The following is a 27,655-nucleotide window of genomic DNA, read 5'->3' as shown; positions in this document are numbered from 1 at the left end:
ATATAACTAATGACGTCATCGCGAGGCTTTGTGACACGCCCGCTTCAGGAACGACATGGACGTTGGACAGAGCCACTCTGTCTGGTTGTTTGCGTGTGAAAAAGATCGATCAGTCTTTGGAGTGGTTGTTTAATCAATACTACATGTACAGAGTACCCAGACCAGCCAAATCATTGAATGCCATCTGTCACTTCCCTTACTCCATCCTTTTCCCCATCGCCAATGAGGCTCCGTACAACCGGTTTGCAATTGCCATTTACCATGAAAGGAATGGGACTTGTGCATGTCGAGGATGAAAACGTGCGTGCATGCGGGGACCGGATTTTCATTTCCTCCTACTTTTTTTCCCTTCCATCAAGGCTGAAGCGCATGGGCGGCAACCAGTAATTCAGTCCCCATTGAGGGCTAATTAAATCAGCGCGGCCTGTGACGTGACGTGGAAGCATGCATTCCACCTCGGGCGTGGCAGTGGCGTGACCGGGAGGCTGCATTGGGACAAAGTTTACAGCTAAAAAGACGTGTCTCAGCTATTCGACATGTCTGTCTTCTCTTTGCGCATAAAGTGCCATGGCAATGTGGATGTGCGGTCGCGATTCCGTCATCGACACCTATCAATCGACAACGAAGCCACTTGTTATCATTGTACCATAAGTACGCACACACGTACGTACGTACCCAGGAGTCGATAGACATGGGGACGACAGCATGCTCTCTGGGAGCGAGCGTTTCTTTCATAGGCCCACCGCCAGCTTGACGGGCGCATCGGCCCACTGACGTCGTTTCGTCACTGCAGTGCTGCAGAGAGAATGGACAGCAGCAGACAGAGAGAGAGAGATTTATTTGATCTGAATTGCGGCAGCAGTTGCCTTAGGTAATAACGCATGAAGGAATTTGTCGACCTCAGCACGTACCTGGGCATTTCCTTCCCGCTGCGCGAATCGGCGAGCCACGACATCCTCTTTCCTCAGGTAACTAATTAACTTACCCCTCCATTCCCAACCCAACCAACCCACCGACCTCGAAGCCCTCCAACGCAGCAACAACAAACTCCCACATTGGATTACATTTTCCAACACCACTCTTAACCAAACAATGCGATCGCAACGCAGCGCCAGTATGCCCAAGACGCAGCCAAACCTCTTTGCCTTTCCCGGCGTCGACGCCCTCGCGCCCGCCCTTCGCTCGTACATTATCCAGTCCCAAGCTGCGGGCATCGCCCGTCACGACAGCTTCAAGGTTGCCGTGTCGGGCGGCTCGCTCCCCAAGACCCTCGCCACCGCCCTGCTCGCCCCCTCGTCCGGCCCGAACGACGTTGTTGAGTGGAGCAAGTGGGAAATTTTCTTTGCTGACGAGCGCGCCGTCCCCCTCGACCACGAGGACTCCAACTATGCCCTTCTGAAGAAGGAGCTGCTGGACAAGCTTCCCGAGGGCCAGAAGCCCGCCGTGCGCCCTATTGACGTCACTCACCTGGAGGATACCCAAGAGCTGGCGGATCAGTACGAGAAGACTTTGGTGGGGAGTTTTGCGTCGCGCGACTCGGTCCGCCTGCCCATCTTCGACCTCCTCCTGCTGGGCTGCGGACCTGACGGCCACACCTGCTCGCTGTTCCCGGGCCATGCGCTGCTGCGCGAGAATGATGCGTGGGTTGCTCCCATCGAGGACTCCCCCAAGCCGCCTGCTAGGCGCATCACATTGACGCTTCCCGTTGTCACACACGCCGTACGCATCGCGTTTGTGGCTACCGGTGGAGGCAAGAAGGAGATTATGAAGCAGATCTTCGATACCTCGGATGGTCTCCCCTGCACACTCGTCAATGAGACCGCCGGCGACAGGGCAAGCTGGTTCGTGGACGAGCCTGCTGTGGAAGGCGTGGCCTTCCCTCGGAGGGCATTCCTGTGACATGATACCTCGGAGGACGGGATGAAAATGAAGCTTTGACAGGAAGCCACAAACATGGGTCAGATGCTGGATTGACGATTCGTGCGCGTTGCGTTGATTAGACAGACTGGCGATTATTCCACACAGCAGTATTCGATCAATCCATCACTATCATGTCCAACTTGTGTGTCTCAACCGTCTGCACGGCGATTAGTGCCCAATGTGTCATTCGTTCGCAGTTCTTTCTATACAGTCCGCCAGATCGCTCCGGCTTGAGGGGTATCATCGTCGTCCATCCGATTCATCTTCTCGATCCACTCGGCTTCCCTGGCCAGCGCCTCCCCTCCCATCTCCTCCATCATCTGCACCTCGGCCAACATGTCCTGCACCAGGGATCGCGCGCCCTGCAGCATCTTGGCCAAGCTTGAAGTTCCGTCCTCGTCTGCAGGTGGCTCCCCAAGGGCTCGCAGTTGGTGACTCCAGCCGTCCAGCCGGCGCAACGTGCCGGCGCAGTCTTCTTTCCATGGGGTCTCGAGGTCGCTGATGAAGAGGCTCTGGTCGCCCTGCTCGAGATACGTCCCGTCTCGCCGCGCCTGCTCCACCTCGCTGACCTGGTCCATCCAGCGCTCGAATCTCCGGGTCATCCGCGCGTAGCGGCCGCCTGGCTCGCTGAGTGACCATATGCCATTAAAGACCGTGTCGAGACCCTGTATCTTCTCCTCGAGACCGCCCTCGCTCCCCCACGCGTGCAGTGCGAGGACATTGGCTCTCTCGAGACCTGCCTTCTCCTGCTCGGCGACTTGCTGGGCTGTGACGCACAGCTTCTCAAATCGAGTACCAAGTTTCTGCTTTGCACTCGCGCGCCACTGTGTTTCGACGGTGCCTGCGTCGCGATGTACGAGGTGCAGCTGTAGTAACTCTGTCTGAAGCCTGCTGGTTTCCGCCGAGGCAGCAACGTTGGCCGGTAGTTTGGAGGGGGAGGGGGGCGCGAGGTATGCTGCGGTCAAAGGCTTCGGATCGCGCGACTTGGCTGGGGAGTAGTGCTGCTGTAGGGTCGAGAAGTTTGGTCGGAGACGTGACTGGGCCTGTGCGGGTGCAGGTGCTGCTGCTGCTGCTGTTGCCCCGCGAGAGGTGGTGGTCGTTGACGATGTGGTTGCCGTTCGAGTAGTGGTTGTTCGATCCGTCGACGCGGTTTTTGCGTGGGCGGCCGCGCGCGAGTTCGTACCCTGGAGAGGAGGCTTCAAGGTCGTCGCTGGTGTCAGGCCCGTCGCGCCATTCGCGGAGGCAGTGCTTTTAGCACGCACATGGGACGCTACTCGCTTGATCTGTGTCGATGACGCCGAGTTGTTATTGTTATTGCTGCTGCTGCTCGCGGACGTTGGCCGCAGCGTCCCGGATGGTGGTGCATTTCTCGTGCTGCCGGTCGTGGGCGGGCATCGAGTCGAGTTCGTTCTGGGAGCGTCGGCTGGTTGTCTTGACGATAGTGTTCGTCCTAGCGGGCGCGGTGCTGGTTTCGCGGCGGCACCACCATTGGATGATGTCGACGGCACGCGCGTGGGGGGTTTGGTAGGCAGCCGACTCGGTGAGCTATGATGGTCCACGTCGGACGGTGCGGCTGGCCTGGATGATCTAGGGACGGCAGAGGAGCTTTCTGCGGGCGGATTTGGTTTTCGTAGCGATCGAGATCGTGCGATTGTGGATGATGACATTGTTGTCCGAGAGGACAAGAGGGATGGTGACAATAGAGCTGGGGTTGGGTTTGCTTCGGCTGGTGAGGTGAGTCCAGTCCAGTCCTTGGTGCGTGCGCTAATCCAGGGGCAGCATGCTCGACTCCCGAGTCAATGAATCTCTGCCATACCCTGCTTCACCAAGTACCTTACAAAAGCACGTCGCGTCTCCTGCGCAGCAACAGCGAAAAAGCGGTATGCATAGGTGCGCCAGTCAATCAACGAACGACTATTGGCATTGCTCCTAAAAGCAAAACAAAAGACAAAAAGAAAAAACTGCTGAGCAGCTGGCGGATCTCTCCCGCCGGGAATTGAACCCGGGTCTCAAGCGTGACAAGCTTGCATACTGACCACTATACTACGGAAGATGGTCGGCTGTGAGCAACCGATGTAGCGAGGCGCGGATAGAGTGAGCAGCCTATATTTTGGATAAATAAGCCTTGTCTCTCAGTGAGAGTTCCGCAATAACTCTTTAGCAAGTCAACACACATTCTCCAACTTCGACATGCTTCGTCCACAATCGAACTACAAGTTCAAGCGTTGGCCAGCCTGTCCCGGGACCGTGCTCGCAACACTTCCCGAGCCGAGCAGGCTGTACTGGTACGGGAAGCTGCCGGCCCCCAGCGAGCCCTGTGGCGCCGTGTTGGCGCTCTGCCCGCCCAGTACGACATCTATGGCCACGGCGTAGCCGACCTCCTTGCTGGACGCGCTGAAGATGGCCTTCTTGCCTGAGTTCTGGAAGACGCTCGACTGCACCAGCGCCTGCGCGCCCATGCGCGTGTTGACGCCCGTATCGACGGCGTCGTAGAGGTTGCTGGCAGCCAGTATGTCAATCTCTGTCCCTTGCCGACGCGCAAAGAAACAAATACTCACTTGAAAATGTGGGCGGTCCCGAAGCGCAGGAGGGGCGCGCGGCTGCCGAGGTTGTAAAAGTGGTTGTTGGCATAGGTTACCCTCAACTTGCCCTGATCCTCGGCGGCATTCTTGTCCGAGTGACCAACGAGAGTGCCCTTGGACTACAATGGACTCGTCAGTACTCTGGTGTCGGGCTGCACAAAACGGGGGAAACGCACGTGGTCGTGGAAGTATGTGTGGGAAATGGTCACCCAGTCGGCGGCGTGAGACAGGTCCACGAGGCCATCATAGGTGTCCTTGCCCACGCTACGGTCGCCGTACAGATCACAGTGGTCGACCCAGACGTTGGTCGACTCAACGAGGCGGATGGCGTCGCCGTAGTCGGCGGGCACCTTGCCAATCTTCATGTTGCGGATGATCACGTTGGACTGGCCGTACACCTCGAGGCCGACGCCCTCAAGACCTGCGCATCACACTTAGTAAGCATGTTCTGTCATGAACGAGAAGGGAGGCCTACTGCTGCCAGGGCGGCCGATGATGGTCTTGTCGGAGCCGACATCAACCTTGGCGCCCCCCCTGATCGAGCCCTCGACAAAGATGATGCGCGGACCGGACGCACCCGCCGCAGCCTGAAGCTCAGAGACGCTGCGAACGGTCGTCGTCGAGCCACCAGCACCGCCCGTCGTACTGGCCACTCGTCAGCCCTTCGTCAAGCCCACAGAGCGTACGGTACAACCCACCCGCCGTTCTGCGTGCAGTAGCCAATGTTGCAAGGATCGGTGGCAGAGGCACGCTTCTCAAGAGGCGACGCGAGGGCCAGTGCCACGAGAGCGAGGGAGAGGATGCTGGAGACAAACTTCATCGTGACGGTTCTGTAAGATAAGAATCCCAATGGTGTAGATTGCAGCTGGAAGTGATGAGAGTGATCGGCATGGAAAATGTCCAGAGTTGATGACCAGAGCTTCCGCCTTTAACTTGACTCCCTCGCCGCCAATCTAGAGTTTATTCCATCCCCGAAGTAGATCGATGGCAGTCCCGAACAGACTATGCATGCACCCCAGACAATGTGCCGGTGCTACAGGTGAGTAATCCCTCGAATCAGAATAGGTCCGCTCCAGATGGGGGGTCCCTTTCTGCGTATAGGGCACTCAGTCGGTCGCAGGCTTCTCGTCACTGGATGGAAAATCATTGGGTTAGTGAGGTTCCCCCTTCGATCACGGGCTGATGTTCGGGATAACGGAGGACCAGGGGACGATGCTCCGTGCCCCCCTTCGGGAAACTAAGTTGTCTCACGGCCACTGCTATGCAACTCCCAAACACAGAGAATGCGGCGCTCGTCGAGGTGGCTCGAAATTATATGGTCGCTTGGATTGCCTACACTTTACATATGTAGATGCTCGCTGTGAAACCTCTTGTGGACGTACAAAGATGAAACCCATTATCATGCCCAGCCTCTGAGCTCGCTGCTCACGCAGTTATTACCTGCTTCGTCAATCCCGGGGATTCGTGCGCGTGTCTTCATCCAGTCCACAGCCTATTGCGCCATGCATGCTCGCTGGTATCGTGTGATGTGCCCGCACGGTGGCGCCGTGTCTACCTGGTATCCCAAAGTCCATTCTATGCGTGACAAATGAAAAAGTAGTGTGCGTGAAACAGAGAGAAATAAGAGAGGTGGAAGAATGGCCCCAAGTTCTCATTGTGAGCTGCTCTGCAATCCTAAAGCGGAGCCGGGTCGTTGGGGGGACGAGAGGCTGAGAGTCAACGGCAGAGGGAGACTGTCCATGAGCGTGCCAAGATCTCTTTTACTTTCGTTCAAGATCTTGTAGCAGGATTCGCACACCCGCAAGCTGCAGAATGCGCAGCCCCATCTGTCCTCGGTGTCCGCCTTCTCGCATGTCTGGCACGCCAAGGGATAGATCTTGTTCGGCCGTTTTGACATGTACCGATGGTTCTGGAAGCAGTTCATGTGACGCTCTCTCACCGGCACAGCCTTGAAGATTGTGCCAGGAGCAGATGGCTCCTTTGTTGTCGGCGGAAACGGCATGGGATCAGGATACGGCCCTTCCTTCGGCTTCATCTCCGGATACAGGGTGCCATGTCGACCTCGGTAGCAGAGATCTCCATTGGCGGACCTGACCATCCGCTGTTCCGCGTCGGGTCTTCGTGGAGGCCCGTTGGGTCGCACTGAGCCTCGCGAAGTAGGCCGGGCTGAGGATACTGACGTCGGGCGCGAGCTCTTCCCTGGGGGCTGCGGGAAGCCTCCATAAGATCCGGGTGGCCCAGGTTGACCTGGAAAGGGGCCTGGGAGTGGGCCGCCAGGAGGGCCGCGGGGCGTACGCTGGCGTCCTCGGCTGGCTTGTTCAGGGGCTGGCGAGGCACGTCCTGAGTGAGGACGTGCCGAAGCTGGCGGCAACGACTGCTGGCTCGGTGTTGGGGGAAGGTTGGTCTGGAGGCTGGGCAGGCTCTTGGCCGGGTGCAGTACGGCTGGCTCCGCCTTTGGCGTCAAGACCGGCACAGCCTTCCTAGTGATGGCCTTTGTCTCCTTTACAGGCGATTCCCGAGGCTGCGGCAGCTCCTTGGACAGGTTGGCGGTGATAGTCGGGTGCGGTACGTGTCGCTCGGGGGACGTTGCGGGCGACTCTGGCGCCTTGAAGCTACTCATGACAGGCGTCTGCACGTCCTGATGCTGGTATTCGGGTGTTGGGGGGCTGATGAGTTGCGTATTCGTCGTCACCGAGCAGCCGCTGACGCTTTTGGCCATGTCCTCAGAGGTGTGAGGTTTACGGAGAACCTTCTTCAGTTTGTTGATTTTTGAGTTTCCATGACCCATTGCTTCGGAGTCCTTCGCTGGAAGCGCAGGCGCCACCTCGCGTTCAGTCAAGTCTGATGCTTCCGCAGGAGGATCAGGAGATGTCGGCGAGGCCTTGAGGGGCGGGAGAGGCTTCTGCGAGGCGCGAATGGTCGAGATGGAGGAACAAGATGCGGTCGAACCGTGGCTCTTGTCCAGGCGGAGATCTGGGAGATCGCGGCTGCCCTTGAGGGAGCGGCGGCGCTGCCAAATCTGCTGTCGCGGAGGCGAAGGGGTCCCGAATTCGTGACCCGCACCGCGCACAGGAGACTCGGTTCGCTGTGTGGTGGTGTCGTCCTTCAGAGGAGCAGGCGGCGGGGCAAGAACGAGAGTCTTCTGCGTACCCACCGATGTGATTGTGGAGAGGGACGGCCTAGCAAGGTGTTTGCCGAGAGACGGGGCCAGGTACGCGGATGGGGCGTCGTGGTCAGGTGAGTCTGTGGTGGTTGAGTCGACTGTGCTATAGGCGGTGCCGTCCGATGACCGGATGATGGAAGCTGTGTCGCTGCGAGAATACGCGGATAAGATGCTGGAGAGCGACTCTGATGGCGACTTCTGTGGGAACTGATACTGAGAGAGGTCAAAAGTGTCCGAGTAATGAGGAGGCGATAGTATGTGTGTTGAACATTGATCGTCCGTGGGAGCCGCCTCCTGGGAAGAGACGAGGGAGGTCGAGGACACTGTTGACGATGACCCAGTTGCGCCTGCATGCGCAGGCGTCGTCGACGTCGAGACGGCAGTCGTGTCCAAAGAGACTGAGAAATCCAATTTCAAGGGTGAGAAGGATGTTGAAAGTGAGGATGCAAGCTCCAAGGGTGGCAGCGACTGCTCCTTCTCTGTCTGCTTTGGCGATTCCTGCGCACCTGTCTCTGGCAACGCTCGCTCTTGTGGAAGAGCCTCCTCTTGGGCGCTGGCCACTGGTGAGATGGTGTCTTCCTTTTCTTTGTTTTCTTGCGACGTCGAGGGCTGAGCGACCTGCGTGCTGGATCCTGCGGTTGCAAGCTGTGGAGGAGGCTGTGACGCTGGCACCGACCCCTCATTCGATTGCGACTGCTGCTTGCTGCCCACAGGTCGACGTCGGATCGTCATCTTTGGCGGCGCATCCGCTGCAGGAGGCTTGGGGAGGGCAGGCAGCGAAGGAGATGTCGAGACTGTCGGTGGTGACCCAACAGGCTTCCGGCCGGGCAACGGGGGCAGCGGCGAGAATGGAGCTGGCGTCGTCGGGTCGTGGTTGTCGCGGTCGCGGCGTGGCGGGGGTGGTGGAGGTGATGGCAGGTCGTCCGACGCTCGAGGGGCGGGCAATGGCTTGCTCCTGTTGTCTGCGGCTGTGGACGTGTTCGTGTTCGTGGCTGTGGCCCAGGTTGGCGGCATGGGAAACAGGCTCGCGGTCGGACTCGTCGCCTCGGGGGGCGGGATGGAGGGAAGTGCCTTGGAGAAGCGCGACCTGCCAGCGCCGCCGGCCTTTGCTGGTACCTGTAGAGACATAATGCGGCGGCCGAGAACTGCTTTTCGTGCAGCACTCAACGCTGCTTCTTCTTCTGCGGCGACGGCTTGGTGCGTCCTGGCGCGTTGGCTGTGTCACGATATCAGGGCGCTGCGCGACGACGAAACATGGGCGGATAGTCGATGTTCATGCGACGTCCAGGCGTGGCTGCCTGGCTGCCTGCCTGTGCGCTGTGGGTTTTGGGTAGGATGATCCGTTTCGATTCAGGGCAGACTCGGGACGAGGCCTGCACGACAGGGAAAGGATGACTACAAGTATAGCTTGGGTTAGGCCAAGGGATGTGGATTGGATTCCATCAGAGTTCTGAGATGCATTCGTGGGTGCGGACACTGGTGGATCTGAGAATCCGATCCACGACAACAGAACCGACAGCTGACAGACTCCAGTCAGCAGCAGCCTGCCACCCGCAGACCCTTGCAGCACCACCTACGTAATGATTAACGGTCCCGGCTGTCCGAGCGTCGACGACGAGGCTTTTCCAGCGCTCGTGTCGGCGGACGCACTTGTACGTACCTACGCGTGTGGGCAGCGAGCGCCGTCTGAAACAGCTACAGTCAGTCTAGCGCAGGTACCGGGCCAAGCGTCGTCCAGCTACTTATTCCCGCCCGTCCTTGTCATTAAACTAAGAAACTTACGAGAACAGGTCCAAACTCCGCGTGAAGGCATCTCCAAAGGCTGCCTCGACACGATTGCCATCGATCGATGCGCACGTTTAACTTTGAAGCCAGCACTCCATTCAAGGACACAACCCTGGGGACACGGATGTCCAGGGCAGCGACATGGACTGCAAGGACTGGAGCCAAGGACTGGGCTCTGCCATTGGAATGCGGCCCGGCGTGGTTGGCGGGGTTCCAGGGCTCCAGTCGCGTATCCAAGGGGCTTCTCCAGGGAACCAAAGCTGAGCTGAGCAGCCTAGGCTAACTTGGCAGAGGGTCCTTCATTTATCACGAGCACCACAATACAGACATTGCATAGCGAACATGACTTCTTTCTGCTTCTTGTCGAGCTGGTCCTCGTTCGGTTCGGACGATCTTCCTATTGCAATCCTTATGCCAATGTCGAATGGGCAACCTGAGTGCATGGGCATCGGTAATGGCCGCTCTGCTTTGAGCACAGCCACGGCCACAGCCACCTTTTTTCTCCAGCCACGTGCAGCCACGCCAGAGAACGCAGATGCAGGTTCCGTGAGTTGCCATCAAATGTCTGTCTCACCTGCTGCCGGCGGTCCGTTAGAGTTTGGATCACGTACTGAAAATTGCATGATCATTAATGAAGCCCTGGCTCGTGAGTAATTGGCTGCGTGTCTCTGGAAGCGAGCTTCGAGAAGGTCAGCTGTTGTAACTTGTGTCTGGCGTCGACCGGTCCATGACCTCGTGGGCAGGCATCTTAAGACTGACACCGTAGACATGAAAGACCAAGCTCCTTTGAGTCTATTGGGTAGTGTGCATTTTTGGTGCTATGCTGCATGCAAATTAGGATCATGCTCTTTTCGCACATGGATACGGCAGCGTCTCTGGACTCTACCATCGTACCCAGTCCGTCGGTGTCTGTGGTACTGGTTGATACTGAAGAACTCACATTGCGGTCGCTATAGTATTCCTGAATGCTAATGACTCCGTACAGCAGTTCCAAGTTGATTGATAAAAATATCTAAGCCAAAGACACCCTGGCTGGGCTCGCAGGGCTGCTTGCTTTTGGGTCGCTGGCCATGCTGCACTATGATCTGTTTTGTGTGTCGATCAACCTGCTGACGGCGGAATCAGCATCCAACATGGCTCACTCAGATCAAGTGTTCATTTTTACATCTCCGTGGCAGCGTTCTTAAGTCAATTACACCTGTTTCGGTCCCTTTGGGCCCTTTGGGATCCAGCCACATCAACCCACAGCATTGGCGTCTTAGCGACCGACTCAAGACGAAACCTCCCCTCCTTTTGGACCAACAATCCCTTCGCAACGACGCAGGGAACGCCCACAGTGCAATAGCCAAGGGCGGACATGCGCCTCTTCATGCCAGCGGTGGGCATTGGTGTGACGCTGCCTCATGCCATTTGGGAGCCCCGTGGAACTCTTGCCATTCATCTACAAGCTGTGTCCACGGCAGACCGCGCAGGCCAAGAAGGACTACAAGCTGGGGACGTTGGGAAGAAGCGGCCCCACCGTCAGCTTCCTGGTCACGGGCTTCACGATCTCGTTCTGGGTCAGGGAGAGGCCGTTGAAGAAGTGACAAGAGGTCTTGTGCTGTGTGCGCGCCGTCTATATATATATGATGTATGTACACGTAGTGTTGATGATCAAGGACGCCTTGTCCTGTGCTGTCTTCGTCCCTTCATGTCTTGCGTAGTGGCTCCAGGCCAAAGATATCATCGCGTAGCGGGTCGCGACCTTGGGGATCGGCCGTTGGCTCACCAAAGAGGAACGCATTTCTCTCGCGGCTCGCACTGTTCGACGACCGCTTCTTGTAGCCTGACGGCGGCGGCGACTTGGCCTTGGCCTCGGCCTCGCCCGAGCTCTTCTTGGACTCGTCCGGTTCGAGCATCCAAGAGAACGACGACTGCGCCAGTGTCGACCGCGTCGGCACGGCTGCTGGGCGAACAGCACGCGAGGCCGCGGACATTGGTGGCTCCAGCTTGGGCGCAGGTTTCGGTGACTCAGTGTCCCTTTTCTCGGCTAGCTCTGCAGCTCGGCCGTCTTCGATGGTGGGTGCATCCCGCGCCAGGCTGAGGTTCGAGATATTGTTGACGTCGTCGACATCCACTACGGTGGTGCCAGCGGCGGCTTCTTTTGCATCCGTGCCCGGGGCGTCAACGTCTTTCTCTGGCGCGGGCAGATCAGTAGCCGGCATCTCCATGGCCGAGTCCTCGAGGTAGATTTTGACAAACTGAATCTTGGCGGCCGCCACCTCAATCATCTCCAGACTCTTAGTCTTCTCCTCGTCGCCCGCTAAGTTCCCTGCCGACACCAACTTGAGACTCGTAATCGTGTCGTCCAGCATGCACGCCAACTGCAGGTTCCGCTTCTCCATCGCCGCCAACGCGGCAGCGGCGCCCTCCTCGCTAAGGATCTCCTTGGTCGGCCCCGGCTGGTAGCGTGCCTCGTTAAAGTTCTGCATGTTTCGGCGAATCTCACCCATGGCGTCGCGGACCGCTTGATTGATGCCCAGCTTCTCGCCGCGGTCGAGCACACCCTTGGCACCCTTGGCGGCGTTGGAGAGAATGGCTTCGACGCCAGCTTGCTGGGCCATGAAGGCGGGCGGTGAGTTCAAGGGTGAGCGCATGGCAAGGCTGCGCTGGCGGAGGGCGTTGAAAGGGCGGAAGCTAGGGGTCGAGGGCGCTGAGATATCGGGCGATTTGACGTTGGCGGGCATCTTGCCTGTGTACTTCATGATGAGCGTGGAGCCACCGGCGCCGTCGAGGTGACCTCGAAGATGCAAGGCATCGTCGACAAAGGTGCGCGGCCCCTTAGCTTCGTCTGGCGGCGGATATCGCAGCAAAAGCTGTAGGCAGACAGAATAATCAGCTTTGAGCACTGTTTTTTGCTGTCAGCCAAGAACCCAGCCAGACCTAGGTCCACGTCACTCACGCTGCCAGCGTATCCGTATCAGCATCGACACACAGATGAGGTCTATCAAATCCAAGGATGGGTCGACTGCGAAGATTGTGTCCCACAGCATCAAGAACTGGTCAAAGGGAAATTCGCGGCTAAAGAGCAGCCGGACCCAACGTCTGTATCTTGTTAGGCCGGCTCGTCCCCATGTACAAAGAGCTTACATGAGGAATATTTGAGGAAGGATCTCCACGCTGATGAGGTGTGCTGCCAGCTCAGGGTCGACCTTTTGGAGGCAGACTTCGTGTATGAACTTGCTGCGCTCCACAATCGTGGATGACTGGGCCTGGCTCCGCGATGTCGCCTCATCGTTAAGAGCATAGAAGGACTGAGCGCCGTCCATGACTTTGCAGAACAGGGCGTAGGCATCGTGCTCAACAAATTCCGAGCTGGTAAGATCAAGTAAGGTCTCGTCCAGGCCATGCTCATCAGCAAGTGCGCCCCTGTCGACGGCGTCTGCCTCGAGTACGTGGACGATGGGTGCGAGCAACTCGTGCATGCCCTGGCGGTATCCGCCCCTGTCGGGATACATCTTGCAGTAGACAAAGAGCACATCCAGAATCATGGTCTGTATGCGCTCATCATGGTAGTTGGCCTCGTCGGGCAGCCTTTGCACATCCTGTTGAATCTCTGAGCGGATGAGCTCGTCTTGCCGAATGGTGTTCCAAGGAGACTAGAGACTCCAGTCAGCAATCACATACAGCTCTTGCCATGTCACTCAAATCCTTACGGTGGGATCATCCGCCAGCGGATCAACCTTGAGCTCGGCTAGGGCGCCTGGGTGCTTGATGTACTGCAGCAGCGCATCTCTGCGTTTCTGATATTCGTCGCGCGCCTCGGACAAGACACTGATCCAGTCTGTATCGTTCGTCTTGGACAAGAGGAGGAGCTGGCGTCATGAGAAGGTGAGCTCTCACAAGGAATCGAGCCGGAGTGGCGCATACCTTCCAGCAGACAGACCTCAGACCGGAGATGCACGGGCTGGCGGTGCCAGTGTACCGCACGGCACGTTGCATGTCATCGCGACTTGCGCCGTGGGTTTGTGTTGCGCGCCATCGTAGCCTTGGCATGGAGTCAGACAGGCGCGCCATGCCACGCGGGTCGAGGAGAGGACTCACCGGATCTCGTCCACAGGGCGCATTGTGATTCGGAGCAGGAGCGCTGAGATGACGGCTCACTCTTTGGCATCAGAGGTCCATGTGCACGGGAAATGTCTGTGGATCAATGTAGAGGTCATACGGTGTTATGCACAAGATGTTCGATGTTGTTGGTTGAGGGTCGGGAGTTCAGCTTGGCCCTGATTGGGAGGTTCGTCATTGGATCCTCTCGTGCGCGATGAGCAACAAGGTTGACGGCGGAATTGAACCACTCTTAGTGACAGAAAAATTGCAGGACTGGACCTTGGGGATCCGAGCTAGAGATGACATCTTTTGCCAGCAAAATAAGGTTCTCTGATCTCTCGAGACTTCTGATGCATTTTATAGTGCATTTGAACATCTTGTTCAGCTTCTCATGGGAAGACCGTATCAGAGCCTTGCCTTATGAGCCATCATCTGCTTTTCTCGCTGTCGACTATTTGTGTCCATAATTCTGCCTAGTGTGGGGCACCTCTCCCGCCAATTCTGACCTCGTGATTGGTCACCGGTACTTGTGCCTTGTCGTTGTGTGATTAACATTATATCAGCAAGTCAGGCGTGAATGGACTCCCTTGTTTCGTTTTCCCCTTTTAATTTCATCCACCATGAATCTGTAGACGTTTTTTCTTCTCTTGCTGTAAATTCCTCGACCATACACCCTTTGCTCACCATGCGCATCCAAGGTGTCTCTATTCTCCTCCTGAGCCCCTTTGCGGCCGTTGCTCGCGCAGCACAGGACAGCGACTTGAACTTCAAGGCGACCTTTGGCAAGACGCCAGCCCCATTTCAGATTGACGTCGATGAGGAATTCATCGCACAGACCAAATTACGCGTGGGCTTGACACGCCTGCCCATGCCCATTGATCAGCCCGATCACACAGAAGGACCTGCACTGGAGGATGCCATATCTGTGCGTGACCACTGGGTCAACAGCTACGACTGGTTCCAAGTACAGCGGGCCCTGAACGAGCAGTACCTCACCTAACCTGACCCATGATGACGATGCATAGATGAGCCTGACTGCCGCTAGGTTTGAGCAGTATACAACTACTGTCGACATTGCCAAGGTCTCGCAGTACAAGGAGTCTGTGCCTTTGCACTTTGTTCACCATGTATCGCCTCGCCAGGATGCGATCCCCTTGCTCTTCATTCACGGATGGCCAGGGTCCTTTCTCGAAGTTGGCCCTCTGATCAACTACCTGACTCACCCTCCCCGCGATGATTTGCCAGCTTTCCACGTGGTCGCGCCCTCGATCCCTGGCTTTGCCTTTTCCCCAGCGCCCACCCACCCGGATTTTGGCTACGTCGAGGCTGCTCATGCTTTTGAACAGCTCATGCGACAGCTGGGGTACCGGAGGTACGTTATGCAGGGCGGTGATGCTGGAGGCATCATCATGCGTTACCAGGCCAATCTGTATTCCGAATCAGTCGTGTCGGGGCTCAACAGCTTTTGGACGGTATCCCCCTCCGAGGAGGATCGACAACGTCACGAGCTTGGTGAAACCTCGGAGGACGAGGCTTCGTTCATCAGGTTGCATGACTGGTTCATCGGTGAGCATTGGGGATATGGTCAGATCCAGCAGACCAGGCCACTTCGTCTGGGCTTTGCAATCACCGATAGCCCCATCGGTCTCGCCATGTGGATGTATGATACCATGCGGCCGGCAGTCGAGAATGTCGAGGTCTGGACACCCCAAGAGATCATCACGTGGACCATGATGCACTGGATACAGGGCCCGTACGGCGCCCTGAGAATCTACAAGGAGGGCGCTGCGACGGGCGCCTTCAATGCCACCGGTTTCCAAAGCCTGCCTTACGTGAAGCAGCCCATTGGAATTTCGGAGTTTCCCAAGGACATCTTTTACCGCACTGTGAGTTGAATCGCGTACCCTGGTCTCCGCTTCTGCTGACGATTTCCTTCCACAGCCCCTCGAGTGGGCGCAGCGCACGGGGAATGTCAAGGCCCGCTATCACCATGACAACGGCGGCCACTTCGCGTCGTGGGAGAGCCCAGAGGCGTTGGCAGAGGACATTTGGGCCTTCTTTGGCGACGAGGAGCTGTCCGATGTCGGGAGGATACGCCAAGGCTCCTTGGGTGCAGACCTCATCTCAAATCTTCTCGCGCAAGGGCGCGGCTGGTTTGGGGGGCTGTAATTGATTAGACTGCGCATGGTTGTTGTTCTGGTTTCTGTTAAGGTCATGTAGAGTAAGGTACGACATTGCAGTGAAGTCATCAGTATTTATTGGTCCTGGTCCACGTGAAACCACGTCGCCCCACCCATCGTACATAAGTCCGTCCAGCCCAGCTCAGTACACGCCCGACTCCGACCTCGTTTTAGCAATCGACGCTCGTCCAAACAAATTACTCACATCATCCTTGTCTTTGCCATACCGTCATCTTGGAAGTCTTCAAGATCATGCATCATCCCTTGCGAGAAAATGTCCGCAGACCTGTTTGCTGAGTTCAACAGCCCTACGAGCGGTCAGGAGCAGTCGGAGCAGCAGAAACAGAACCCAGACAATAGCTCCCACTTCTTGCATCAGACGCAGGCTTGGGGCAATCTTCCTACCCAGAGAGGCACCGGATGGGGGGCCGCTCCGGCTGCGCAGTCGAGCGCCCAGCCTGCAGCTGCAGAAGACGACGATGATGGTTGGGGTGACTTTGAGACGGCAGACAGCAGCGTGGATCAGTCTTCAGCAACGCAGCTTGCCGGGTTGGGGGCCTCACCGGTATCGTCACAGTTCAGCGGATCGAGAACTCGGGCGCAGGCTGTCCCGACGACTTCACAAGCAGATCCTTGGGAAGCATTTGAGGAGCCGTCCCATTCGACAAGTCAAAGTACGCAACACCGTACATTAGAAAATGCACCCAATAGAGCCCCCTTGAAAAGCATTGGCGGGCCTCGACTTATCCGCGCCGACACCCTGGACATTATCAACAACAGCCTTGTTGACGTTGGCAAGCATGGAAAAGCCAAGGATACGAAACCGAAGCTCAAACAGCCCTCTAACCCGAATGTCATGTTCGATGCCGAGGACTTTGAGCTGGAAGGTGGCGACGAGGATGACGATGAGGATGATTTTGATGAGGACGACGACTTTGGCGATTTCGAGACTGTCCCGACCACGCAGCCCAAGACGGCGCCAGTTCTCGTCGAGTCGAGGCCCAAGGCTCCTGCGCCGCAGGTCTCACAGCCAGCCTCGATGGATCTATTATCGCTGGACGATCCACCGTCGTACGCAGAGGCGACGCCAGTAAAGCCATCTACGCCACATGGTTTCGGTGCAACAGCAAAAGCTCAGACACAAGAGAAGGCGAAATCACAGAAACCATTGGCAGCGAATAAGCCAAGCAGACTGAAAGAGGCAACGTTTGTTGATGATGACGATGACCAGTGGAACGCGTGGGACGACTTTGAATCCAAACCAGCTCCTAGCAGTGTGAAACCGACAGCCGCGCCTGCCACTGACACCTGGGAATGGGACTCCAAACCGTCGCCACAGCCATCTCAGCCAGCAGCAGTAGACGACAACCAACCACCGCCGACGAACGTGCCGCCTCCTTCGGTCCTTCTGGCGGCCTTCCCTGGCCTCTTCAGAGCCGGCGATGCTCTGTTCAAACCTACGGCAGGACAGACAGCGTCCATCAAGGACCGTGTTCTCTCGGATCCCAAGGCAGCAGACTTCCTGCGTGGGTACATCATGATCGCCACGACAGCCGGACGTGTGATTGCGGGGCGGAAGCACCGATGGCACAGGGACAAGATCTTGGCCAAGAGCATGTCCATCTCCGTCGCGGGGAGCAAGGGCATGAAGCTCGCCGGCGTCGACAAGACGCAGAGCATCAGGGAAGACCGCGACGCGGCCGACGTGGCGGCCGCATGGCGCGAGTATGTGGGGAGGCTACGATCGGCCGTGGCGGCCACCAACAGCGCGGGCAAGACGTCGTCGCTCAGGGTCCCCGAGATCAGCGAGAACATGCAGGTCCAGACAGCCAAGCTCGTGCCCACGGCGTCCAAGCCATGCGTCATCTGCGGCCTCAAGAGGGATGAACGGGTCGCCAAGGTGGACTATGATGTCGAGGACAGCTTTGGCGAGTGGTGGGTGGAGCACTGGGGTCACCGCGTGTGCAAGAACTTCTGGGTAGAACACGAGCAGGCCCTGCGGCAGAGGTGACCTTGGCTCCTGTGAGTTATCACGGCATGGTTGTGCTTGGTGATAATCAGCCCAACGGCACCCCAGCGTGCGGTTGCTTAAGGGACGCGCCGCGATGCCGTGTGATTTGGTGGCACTTGCAACGCCAGTCGTCGTGTTCAGGGTGCCGCACAGAGCAACTGGCCATGGCTGGTGACGGACAAGTCCTCCATACCTGATACACCCCCAAGTGTTCAATGCAAACAGCGCAAGTAGCGATGCGACATGTACGTACTCTCCTCCCGTCACGGTGGAAGCGCCACATGAGCATCCGCAGTCCCCAAGAGTGTGATTATGCAGGCAATTAGCCCCGGTGATTCCCAGGCCGGTGCCTATCTAGACTTCTAGGTTGTGTTGTAATATGCACTCCGCAGTACGGGTAGTAGCACCATCTACCGGGTGTTATTAAAGGCTGGGGTCGCATCGCCGGCTGGGGGACTGGACAGTGGCGGCTGACTGATGCGCAATGGTGGAGCTGCCGCATGAGACAGAGAATCACCCCAAAGTCCATATGGAGTAGCAGCGGTGAGGTGATAGTCTAATGGTGGTCTTTGAGACTCAGACCATGCAGGCAGACATGGAGCATGTAACGAGACTTTGCCGGTGACTGGCGGAACATTGACAGGCGGTGTTGATGTTCTAGAGCACCTGTAAAAAATACCCTCATTCAGTCTAGCTGTGATAGCTTCAACGAGTAGGCACCACGGAACCCCTCGACTAGTAAACGCACCTTGCTTGTGCCCACAGTGCCAGCCGGCTGCCGGCCATTCAGGACGAGCATCAGGAGATCCGAGCCACGGCCACCATCGCATCAGATCAGTCATTTGTGTCTCGCCCTCCAGTCGCCCATGCTCCCTCACTTCACCTTTCCCTCACCTTCTCCCTCTTCTCGCATCCAACTCCATTCCCTCTCTCTCTACAGCCCCTGTTCCTCTCTACCCGCTTCGTCCCGCCTCTCCAGCCCAGTCCAGTCGACTTCACTGTGCCTTCTGCGCACTACCATTAGATCGCTCCAGACATCAATCCCCGTTCCACCCACCGCCCGCCGCTCTGCCGACCAGCAGCAGCTGCCAGCAGCACACACCCTTGCACGCGAACCCCGCCATTAAATCATAAGCTGTCGCGCGCGCGCCGCCCATCGCATAGTCGCTTGCGATTGCTTTCTCTCCGACTCTCGCGCCTCCTACAAGCTGAACCTTCTGGCCTGTTCGTCAAGTAACTCGCACAGCGCACCGTCACAGTGATCGTCAGTGATTACGCGCCACTCTCGCGACCTGAACGACCCCCTCGATACCCCGCCCCGCCTTCCCTGAACGCGACTGGACTCTACGTTACCAGGTACGTACGTACTCACGCCTTGCCATCGGCGCCGTTGCCCTTTCCTTCGCACGTAGTTGTTTGCGCTTTCCACGGCAAACACTGCCGCCGCCCATTTCGGTAAGGCACCAAGAGCGCCGCGCCCCGTTTCGCAACTTCCTATCGCGCATTGGTCAACGTCAGTTAGCTTGCGCCTGCCGCGTCTGGTGGCCTTTTCGGAAACCTAGGCCCTCGACCACACGAGCTTCCATAACCTCGACCACCTACACTTGAGCTAACAGATGCATCAACAGGCCGTCTGACAACTCCGCGATCCGCCAAGCCCATACTCTGCTCTCCTCTCGAGCTTCCTCCCCTGCTTCACGAAGCTCATTCCCCTACGAAACCCCAACCTTCCTTCATTTGACCCTCGCCATCATGTCCGCCCCCCAGGATATCCAGCCTTCCAACGGCAGCGACATCCACGAACAGATGGATAACCTCAAGATGGACGAACGCTTGGGACCCGATGGCGAGCCCGCACCTCGCACCGATGAGGAGTATGCTCAGGCTCAGCTGACTCTCCGTGCTATCGTCTCCTCCAAGGAGGCCGGTGTGATCATCGGCAAGGGTGGCAAGAACGTTGCGGACCTTCGGGACGAAACTGGCGTCAAAGCTGGTGTCAGCAAGGTGGTCCAAGGGGTTCACGACCGTGTCCTCACCATCACCGGAGGCTGCGAAGCCATTTCTCAAGCATACGCTATCGTTGCTCGCGCTCTACTGGAAGGTGCTCCTGCCATGGGAATGGGAGGGCTTGTCTCAAGCAACGGGACTCACCGTACGTACATACCACCTACTATACCTCGAATGCTGTACTAATCCCATCAAGCCATCAAGCTCCTCATCTCGCACAACCAGATGGGCACCATCATCGGTCGGCAGGGCCTCAAGATCAAGCACATCCAGGACTCGTCTGGTGTGCGCATGGTTGCGCAGAAGGAAATGCTGCCGCAGTCAACTGAGCGCATTGTTGAGGTCCAAGGCACGCCTGAGGGCATCCAGCGCGCGATCTGGGAGATTTGCAAGTGCCTCGTGGATGATTGGCAGCGTGGCACTGGCACTGTTCTCTACAACCCCGTTGTCCGTACGCAGCCCGGAGGCAGCGCTTCCCAGAGCACTGGCACCTACGGCTCTCCCCCCGGACGGTCTGACTACAACGCCTCGCGTCTCATGAGGACCGGTGACGGCGCAGACTTCAGTGACGGCGCGCCGCGCTCCTTTGGTCGACGCTCCGACTCGGATGCCGCTGGTCGGGGTCCACCTACTCACGATGAGAATGGCGAGGAGATTCTCACGCAGAACATCAGCATCCCAGCCGACATGGTTGGGTGCATCATCGGCCGTGCTGGTAGCAAGATCAGTGAGATCCGCAAGCAGTCGGGTGCCCGCATCTCAATCGCCAAGGTAGGCTTCTAGTCAACCCGTCTTCGCCGTCAGCTATCTAACAGAATGTGTCCACAGGCCCCTCACGATGAGACCGGCGAGCGAATGTTTACCATCATGGGGACTTCCAAGGCCAACGAGACTGCATTGTTCTTGCTGTACGAGAATCTAGAGGCCGAGAAGATGCGCCGCAGCCAGGTGCAGCAAGAGTCGGAGTAATCTCGCAGGAGTCCCTCACGATTTCCTCCTTTGTTCCATCGCGTCTTTGTACAATGGCGGCTTATTCTTGGGGCGCCGACATGGACTGGCCGCAAGGCTGCTCCTCGTCTGCACGCACGCTCCTCGGGCTAGTTTGTCGCCTGGCCACTGGCCTCATCAACCCTTCACGACGGCCTTCACTTCTTATCCTCGCTCATTCACACTTGTATCCGATCACGGCCAACAGTCTCGGCGAGACCGTCATTCCAATCGCCACTCTCTTATCCTCGACTTTGCCGCGCTGATTGCTGGAGAGCAGTCACCGAATCTTTTCAGTTCCTGTGTGGAGGTGACTCCGGAGCCTGCACTGCTTCATTATTGGGCTTCAGCAGCAAGCTTCAGTCCTCGTCTCTCAGTCTTGAGCGTGTGCACGTCTCTCTCACCTTAAACGAACCCATCATCATTCCATCATGCATCATTCCGACGATACGACTTCTTATTTCACCACCAAACTCACGTTGCTCTTGACCGTCTGCATCGGGGCGTACATGGTTTGCTATTTGTCAGGCAAAGGGGTATACTTACGTTTCGTATAGCCCGGGTGTTTCGGGTGGATTTGGGCGTGATGTCTAGATACCTTGGAGCCTATTTGGTAGCCTTTCACGAGGAGCTTCAACGTTTGAGCGCAATGGACATGATAATGCACAGAACTTGTCTATTCCCCGGGTGAAGCACCCATAATTTCTACTATTGCTAGTAGTTGTACTACTGCTTAATATCACAGTAATCCCCGTGAAGTTACCTTGTTGGAGGATGTGGCGGCAGTGGCTTGCTTCCCCGACGTCCACAGAGGCGGAAGACGCAAGTCTCCATCTTTGCGCCGCCACACGACGTAATAGGCAGGCGGCACGTCAGGGACCGATCGACAGGGTTGGACCCTTTGAAGCCAACCTGTCATCATCATCCTCATTGAACTTTACGTGTACAACGTGACAATTTCGCGGTTCCATTCCTTTGATCTTCTTTATCGCCCTGTTCCGTAGTAGATTGCCGTCATTAACGCCTGTCCGGTCCGTTCCCTTCCAGGCCGTCCATCCCTGATCTCTTGCGACAGCCACCAGCCCGACTGCCCCAATACTACGGCAGCGATGGCACGCTCCAAGCAGCCCGCCATGAAGCGCGAATCTTCTTCCGAGTATTTCAACAAGAAGACGTCGACGTGGGAAGACTCTGCCAGCGGACAGGGGGCAGTCGCCTCGAAAAAAGCGACCAACGGTGTGGCCAAGGCCAATGGGAGACTGGAGGACAATGCGATTACAGAGGACAAGGGCGCCGGAATCGTACAGCTCGTGATCGCGGTGTCTGGTATCTACGCATCTTTGTACGTCTTTGGGGGGGAGCAGGACATTGCAGGGGGCTAACCGATCATGCTTGCAGCTTGACATGGGCGTACCTCCAGGAGAAGCTCACGACGACACCACACGGTCTACGGAACGAAGTCTGGCACTTTCCCGTCTTCCTCAACACGATCCAGTCGCTCTTTGCCGCCACCGTCGGCATCGTCTACCTCCTCTTCTCGACACCCCGTGGCCAGCCCACGCCGCCCGTCATCCCCTCGGCGCGCATCCTGGGGCCTCTCGCACTGGTAGCCATCACCAGCTCCCTCGCCAGCCCCTTTGGCTACGCCAGCCTCGCGCACATTGACTACATCACCTTCCTCCTCGCCAAGAGCTGCAAGCTTCTGCCCGTCATGTTCCTGCACATCACCGTCTTCCGCAAGCGCTACCCGCTGTACAAGTACCTCGTCGTGGCGGCCGTGACGGCCGGTGTCGCCGTCTTCACCCTGCACTCGGGGTCCAAGAAGAAGGCGTCCAGGCTCTCGGATGAGGCCAACGCCTCGTGGGGCCTGCTGCTGCTGAGCATCAACCTGCTCTTTGACGGCCTCACCAACAGCACCCAAGACCACATCTTCACGTCGTTCAAGCCGTACACGGGCCCGCAGATGATGTGCGCTAACAATCTCATGAGCACCCTCGTGACGGGTCTGTACCTTGTGGTGAGCCCGTACGTCGCGGGAACTGGAGTGGGCGAGTGGTTCGGCATGGCTGGTGGCGTGGAAGGCGGCGAGCTTTCCGAGGCGCTGGCGTTCATGGGACGTCACCCTGCTGTGTGGCGTGACGTTCTTGGTTTCGCGGTCTGTGGTGCCGTGGGCCAGGTCTTTATATGTACGTGCTTCCCTCCCTCTCCTCCCTTCTCTGCTGTAATATCGGTGGTCGACTAACATGCTGCTGCAGTCTACACCTTGGCGACTTTCTCGTCGGTTCTGCTCGTTACCGTCACCGTGACAAGGAAAATGTTTACCATGATCTTGTCGGTCGTGGCGTTTGGCCATCGCTTGACGCAGATGCAGTGGCTGGGCGTTGGACTGGTGTTTGGCGGCATCGGCGTCGAGGCGGCGATTGCGAGGAGCGAGAAGGCGGCCAAAGAAGCCGCAAAGAAGAAGCAATAGATAATATATAGAATGGCGCATAGACTTTGAGTTTTGGAGATACTCACAAAAATTGCGGTTTCAGGCGTATATATACTGCTAAATTAAGCACATCCCACCAACTATCATCACATGCTACAGTATCGTGAGGGTTATTTTTGCATGCCCAGCATTGCTGGTCAGGATTCTTGTATTTACCTCGTCTACGCAGATTCCTCGCCATGGTATCTCTTCGTTCCGCCGGCTCATACCACCACTCACACTATGTGTATGTATGGCGGCCTCTGATATGACGCCCAACACCCAATTAACTCCTGAGAAGTGACCCCAAGTCATCCCGACACACACAAAAAAAAAAAAAAAAGGCCCCTCAAGGGCAAAACATAAAGATCCCCATTTTGACAGTAAAGGGAGGTTTTGATAAGCGAATGGCGGTGTTGCGAGCGTCTTAAAAAGACGGAGGAGGTAGTAAAGAGGTAGGTCTAGATGAATTACACAATTCCGCAGGTGTGTTGTTGAAATGCCCAAAGCCACTCTGGTGAATATAACATGTGACGCCGCCCGCTGTGCGTCTCGAAAGCGAAAGGCTAGAGGAAACGAGGAACTCGAAATGCGGTGAGTTCGAAACGAGATTAAAATGATCGATGATGCAATGTGGTCGTCGCGAAAATGCGATGCGCGACTCGCCATGCTTATAATATGTCGTCGATGGATCGGACAATGGGTGCCTCCCCCACGGTGGGGGGACTCCTTGGGTCTGCCACCTGCGGCGGACGACCGAACGGGACCATGGGGTCCCTCGGGAAACAAGTGACCCGCGGTGAGAACAGGCCCTCTTTCGGTGTGGGAGGGGTCTCGACAAACTGCATCCCCGAGGCCGAAGCCGGGAAATCATGTAAGGGGTTTTTGGTCATCGTCTCCGCGCGTGGGGAGAGAATGGCGTCGTCGACGGGGAGGTCAGGCGGCGATGTCATTGTCTGATCGATGGAGCCGTATGTAGCTGGTGGTGGAGGAGCAGGGGGCGCCCTCGTCGGGGGGGCACATGGCTCTTGCCAGTCCATCTCTGCGGGCTGCTGCGACAAGCGAGCCATGTTGGAGAACCTGGGGAACGTCTTGTTCTGGAAGGCAAAGCCGCCAGGCGCACCGAAACCGGGCGTGGGCGGCGGCTCAAACGATACCTTTGGCGGTGCGGCAAGCTCCAGCTGCTTCGGCCGCTGTGGCAGCTCTGACACCTGCAGAGCAGGAACAGGGAAAGCTGCTTCCTCCACCGGCGTGGGCACCATGTCGTCTGGCCAGGAGTAGTTGGGCGGCGCTGAAGCGGGACCAGGGGACACGTCCTGAGTGCCGGGCATGGAGTTCCCACGACGGCGCGTGTCAATGGGGCTCAGATGTTGACATCTTGCTTCCCTGTCCTTCTCCCTAGGCAAAGGAGCAGTGCGAGGCTCTTTCATCGGTAGGCCGATGGCATCGGCTGACAGTGTTAGTCTGTGTTTGGTCGGGCTGCGCCCTTTCCCAGCCCTGGTGGGCCCCAGTGGGAGCTTCTTGGATACTTCCTTGTGGAAGTCCTGCAGCGAGTACATGAGCTTCATGTTCGGGCTGATCCATTGACTCTTCTTCTGAGCTGCGTAATATGCGTCGTTGACGGTGAGATTGGGCTGGCGGTAGAGACCATAGGCGATGATGAGACTTGCGGAACGACTGGCGCCCTGTTGGCAGTGTATGAGCACCTTTTTACCTTCCCGGGTCCGGTCCTCAATCTTCTTGCAAAGTTGCATCAGATCAGGCGCAATATCTGTGTTGTGATCCCACGGCATGTGAACATATTCCGGCATCTTCCACGGGTTAGCTTTGGGTGTTGTGGGGGTGTCGTGGGATCCGTCGTTCACAGGCTGGAACTCGAAAGCGGTTGCGAAGCTAGCATTCGTCAAGGCCGTGTCAGGCACCGGGCTCTCCACGGCTGAGCTCTGGACAAACGACTGCCTCTTTTTGGCTGCCTCAGCCTCGAACGGGTTCGGGACCTCCTTCGCTACGTTGAAAACCACGTCGAAGCGCGCTGCCTCCTCCGCCGTCGGTTCCAAGTACAAATACACGTCGTCGCCATAGATGGCAATTGGTCCGTTGGGATATCCTGGCGTCTTTTGGTCTTCGTTGTTCACCTTCTCGTGATAAGGCTCTGCGTCCATGCGATGGGCAACCTGTGACTTGATCGGTGATGATTCCTCCTTGATGGTCGTGTCAAACGTAGTCTGCATGCTGGTCTTCATGGGACGCAGAACCTCGGAAAGTCCATTCTCATTCCGGCACAGCATGTTTGGTAGAGTCATGCCACCAGCTGGTCCAAACGAAGCAGATTTGATGGTTGTGAGCATGTGTGGCGATGACGTTGAGTGCTTCAGCGCTCGTCGCTGTAGTATCGGGCCCATGCCGGGAGAGGGAGGCACCTCTGGTATAGGCCGGCCCATGAGGTCGGACGTGTTGGTTTTAAGACTGAGCATACTCGGCTTGCGCTTCATGCCCGGAATCTTGGGCTTGATGAAGGACGGTGACGGGGGTTCGGCCCCCATAGTGTTGTTCGTCGCTGCGGTCGCAACGGGCCCTGCTGCATTCCCCAGCGACGGCGGCTGTATTGACAGGCCCTTCATGTTGCGAGCCCTCCGAGGAGACGGCGAGGTCATGGGCCGCACCAGGGTATTAGGCTCTGGCGGCTTGAGCGTAGTTGCAGGCTCCAGGCGAGCAGCAGGCGCTCCAAATGACGTCGCCGGATAGTTGTTGAGGGGCACCAGCGTCACAGGGGAGTCGGGCGATGAGGACGGCGACGGGTCGGACAATGGCGACGAGTCTGTAGTGGAAAGCGTCGTTGTTGGTGACGAGTCTGCCGATTCGGACATTTGCGTCGACGAGCTGTCGTTATGCTTGTGAGAGCGATCGGTAGGGACAAGGCCGTGGCCTAGTTGTTGCGGCGCGTGTAGAAGGGGCTGTTTCGAGTACCCATCCATAGCGCGAGGGTCAACGACGGTGACTGTGTCGCGGTCTGCCATGGTCTCGGCGTCCAGATCGAAAACGGACATGAACGGTGGTATTTGGTCCTCGTGATATCGGCGAGCAGCTGTCGAGGGCATCTTTCCTATCTCTTGCTATGTTGCCGCGAGCCCCTGCCGAAGAATGGAATACGCTCGAAATGAGTGACTGCGCTGTGTGGGAAGGAGCGACTTTTGCATAACCAGGCTGGCGATGCTGGACAGCGCTGCTGAACCCTGTAGCCTGCGGTTCGCAAGGGAAATAACAAGAATTAGAATCGGAGCGCGCAAATAATTGCAAAAGAGCCGGTTGTAGAGGTCGAAGCGGGAACGTGGATAAGTCCCGATCAGGCGGTCGAACCGATCAATAACAACAACGGCTAGTCGAGTTTCAAAGGAGAGAGATGGAGAGGAGAGGAGCTAAAGCAGGGGCATTAGCGATTAACTAGCCCTCTTCGTTGTGACGAGACAGCCCCGGAAGGATAGGGTAATTAGGCGAGGCGAGGATGCCGAATTTAGGTTCTGAAGGGAATCGAAGGAGAAGAAGAAGGCGGGAAGGCGGAAGTGTGTCAGAGAAGGACAAGTTTGTGAGAGACAAATGCATGGGGAGAAATGTGAAACACTTGATCGACGTACCTCAAGGGCTAGCCTCGTCTTAGTTACTGTAGTGGGCTGCGGTCTCACGTCCGTTCTGTACGGATAGCTCAGTGACTGAGGCGCTTGCAGGCTTGCAGCAAAGACGGGACGACGTGGAGCGCCTAACAATGATAGTTTCCGTCTGTTTGACTGTGAAATCTCCGTCGTCAGTGGCGTCTCGCCGTCTCGCACGTAGATGAAGGTCGACGAGAGAGTGAGAGAGGCGAAGTCAAAGCCAGGTCAGGTCGACCAAGTAAGTCGAAGGAACAAGGCAGAAGAGAGAGTCTGTCCGATCACGCATCAGCTGGAAGACGAATCTACACGTACGGCCCGCCGAGGCATTGGCAATGCGGATTGGCCAGGCGCATGGGTGAATGGATGTCTGCACCGTCGAAGTCGAGAATGGAGGGGAGTGGCTTGGGGGAGAATGCGAGTGCTGATGGTGGGAGGGGCCAGTATGGAGACGCGCTGTTGCAAGCTTTTGCAGCCTGCAGCTCCTATGCAAGTCTTTGGTCCTTCTCGTTCTTTGCCTGAACCCGGCAACATTGGGCGCTAAAAGGTCCTTCATGTCCCCTTGGTTACCATGCTAGTCCTTCTTCCAGCCTAATTAGAGCAGCCTCGCGATCGATCTCGAGCCTTTGCCGCAAACATGCTCGACATCGTCAACGGGTGGCCGACATGGAGCAGCCGCCCGCCAGGCTAATAGCCAGTCAGCAGCCGCCCCAACTCACTGGACCTCTGGTCGACCGACCAGACCAGCGACTGGAAACGAATGACTGTGACTCGTCCATCGTGAGTGGAGGATGCGCCTCACGAGACAAACCAACTTGAG

At 57.2% G+C, this 27,655-nt stretch overlaps 9 protein-coding genes across 9 annotated transcripts; 4 read left to right on the top strand and 5 right to left on the bottom strand.

Moving 5' to 3' along the window:
• Positions 1-1,092: 1,092 nt before the first annotated feature.
• On the top strand, positions 1,093-1,899 carry J7T54_006147 (putative 6-phosphogluconolactonase; the record flags this gene model as incomplete). The annotated part of the gene is made up of 1 exon (XM_051504308.1): positions 1,093-1,899. One exon carries the CDS (start codon positions 1,093-1,095, stop codon positions 1,897-1,899), a length of 807 nt encoding a protein of 268 aa, XP_051366664.1.
• A 224-nt stretch (positions 1,900-2,123) lies between these two features.
• On the bottom strand, positions 2,124-3,587 carry J7T54_006146 (uncharacterized protein; the record flags this gene model as incomplete). The annotated part of the gene is made up of 1 exon (XM_051504297.1): positions 2,124-3,587. One exon carries the CDS (start codon positions 3,585-3,587, stop codon positions 2,124-2,126), a length of 1,464 nt encoding a protein of 487 aa, XP_051366663.1.
• A 543-nt stretch (positions 3,588-4,130) lies between these two features.
• On the bottom strand, positions 4,131-5,322 carry J7T54_006145 (uncharacterized protein; the record flags this gene model as incomplete). Its single annotated transcript, XM_051504286.1, has 5 exons — positions 4,131-4,419; positions 4,479-4,621; positions 4,679-4,923; positions 4,978-5,147; positions 5,201-5,322. 5 exons carry the CDS (start codon positions 5,320-5,322, stop codon positions 4,131-4,133), a joined length of 969 nt encoding a protein of 322 aa, XP_051366662.1.
• A 1,211-nt stretch (positions 5,323-6,533) lies between these two features.
• Positions 6,534-8,793, bottom strand: J7T54_006144 (uncharacterized protein; the record flags this gene model as incomplete). Its single annotated transcript, XM_051504274.1, has 2 exons — positions 6,534-6,863; positions 6,943-8,793. 2 exons carry the CDS (start codon positions 8,791-8,793, stop codon positions 6,534-6,536), a joined length of 2,181 nt encoding a protein of 726 aa, XP_051366661.1.
• Positions 8,794-11,138: 2,345 nt separating this feature from the next.
• Positions 11,139-13,556, bottom strand: J7T54_006143 (TBC1 domain family member-like protein; the record flags this gene model as incomplete). Its single annotated transcript, XM_051504263.1, has 6 exons — positions 11,139-12,337; positions 12,392-12,534; positions 12,580-13,088; positions 13,146-13,304; positions 13,360-13,477; positions 13,534-13,556. 6 exons carry the CDS (start codon positions 13,554-13,556, stop codon positions 11,139-11,141), a joined length of 2,151 nt encoding a protein of 716 aa, XP_051366660.1.
• A 665-nt stretch (positions 13,557-14,221) lies between these two features.
• Positions 14,222-17,727, top strand: J7T54_006142 (uncharacterized protein; the record flags this gene model as incomplete). The annotated part of the gene is made up of 4 exons (XM_051504252.1): positions 14,222-14,461; positions 14,562-15,422; positions 15,478-15,646; positions 16,001-17,727. 4 exons carry the CDS (start codon positions 14,222-14,224, stop codon positions 17,725-17,727), a joined length of 2,997 nt encoding a protein of 998 aa, XP_051366659.1.
• A 1,752-nt stretch (positions 17,728-19,479) lies between these two features.
• Positions 19,480-20,703, top strand: J7T54_006141 (RNA-binding protein-like protein; the record flags this gene model as incomplete). Its single annotated transcript, XM_051504241.1, has 3 exons — positions 19,480-19,879; positions 19,931-20,505; positions 20,563-20,703. The coding sequence occupies 3 exons, from the start codon at positions 19,480-19,482 to the stop codon at positions 20,701-20,703; spliced, it is 1,116 nt and encodes a 371-aa protein (XP_051366658.1).
• A 1,127-nt stretch (positions 20,704-21,830) lies between these two features.
• Positions 21,831-23,191, top strand: J7T54_006140 (UDP-galactose transporter-like protein 1; the record flags this gene model as incomplete). Its single annotated transcript, XM_051504230.1, has 3 exons — positions 21,831-22,063; positions 22,120-22,907; positions 22,977-23,191. 3 exons carry the CDS (start codon positions 21,831-21,833, stop codon positions 23,189-23,191), a joined length of 1,236 nt encoding a protein of 411 aa, XP_051366657.1.
• A 671-nt stretch (positions 23,192-23,862) lies between these two features.
• On the bottom strand, positions 23,863-26,289 carry J7T54_006139 (Tyrosine-protein phosphatase-like protein; the record flags this gene model as incomplete). The annotated part of the gene is made up of 1 exon (XM_051504219.1): positions 23,863-26,289. The coding sequence occupies one exon, from the start codon at positions 26,287-26,289 to the stop codon at positions 23,863-23,865; it is 2,427 nt and encodes an 808-aa protein (XP_051366656.1).
• Between the last annotated feature and the right edge of the window lie 1,366 nt (positions 26,290-27,655).

Source organism: Emericellopsis cladophorae (genome assembly GCF_022114955.1).
Source record: "Emericellopsis cladophorae strain MUM 19.33 chromosome Unknown NODE_1_length_1489480_cov_119_871856, whole genome shotgun sequence".
In the NCBI taxonomy this organism is placed as follows: domain Eukaryota; kingdom Fungi; phylum Ascomycota; class Sordariomycetes; order Hypocreales; family Bionectriaceae; genus Emericellopsis; species Emericellopsis cladophorae.
The sequence above is the reverse complement of the archived record's forward strand: the minus strand, read 5'-3'. Positions and strand labels throughout refer to the sequence as shown.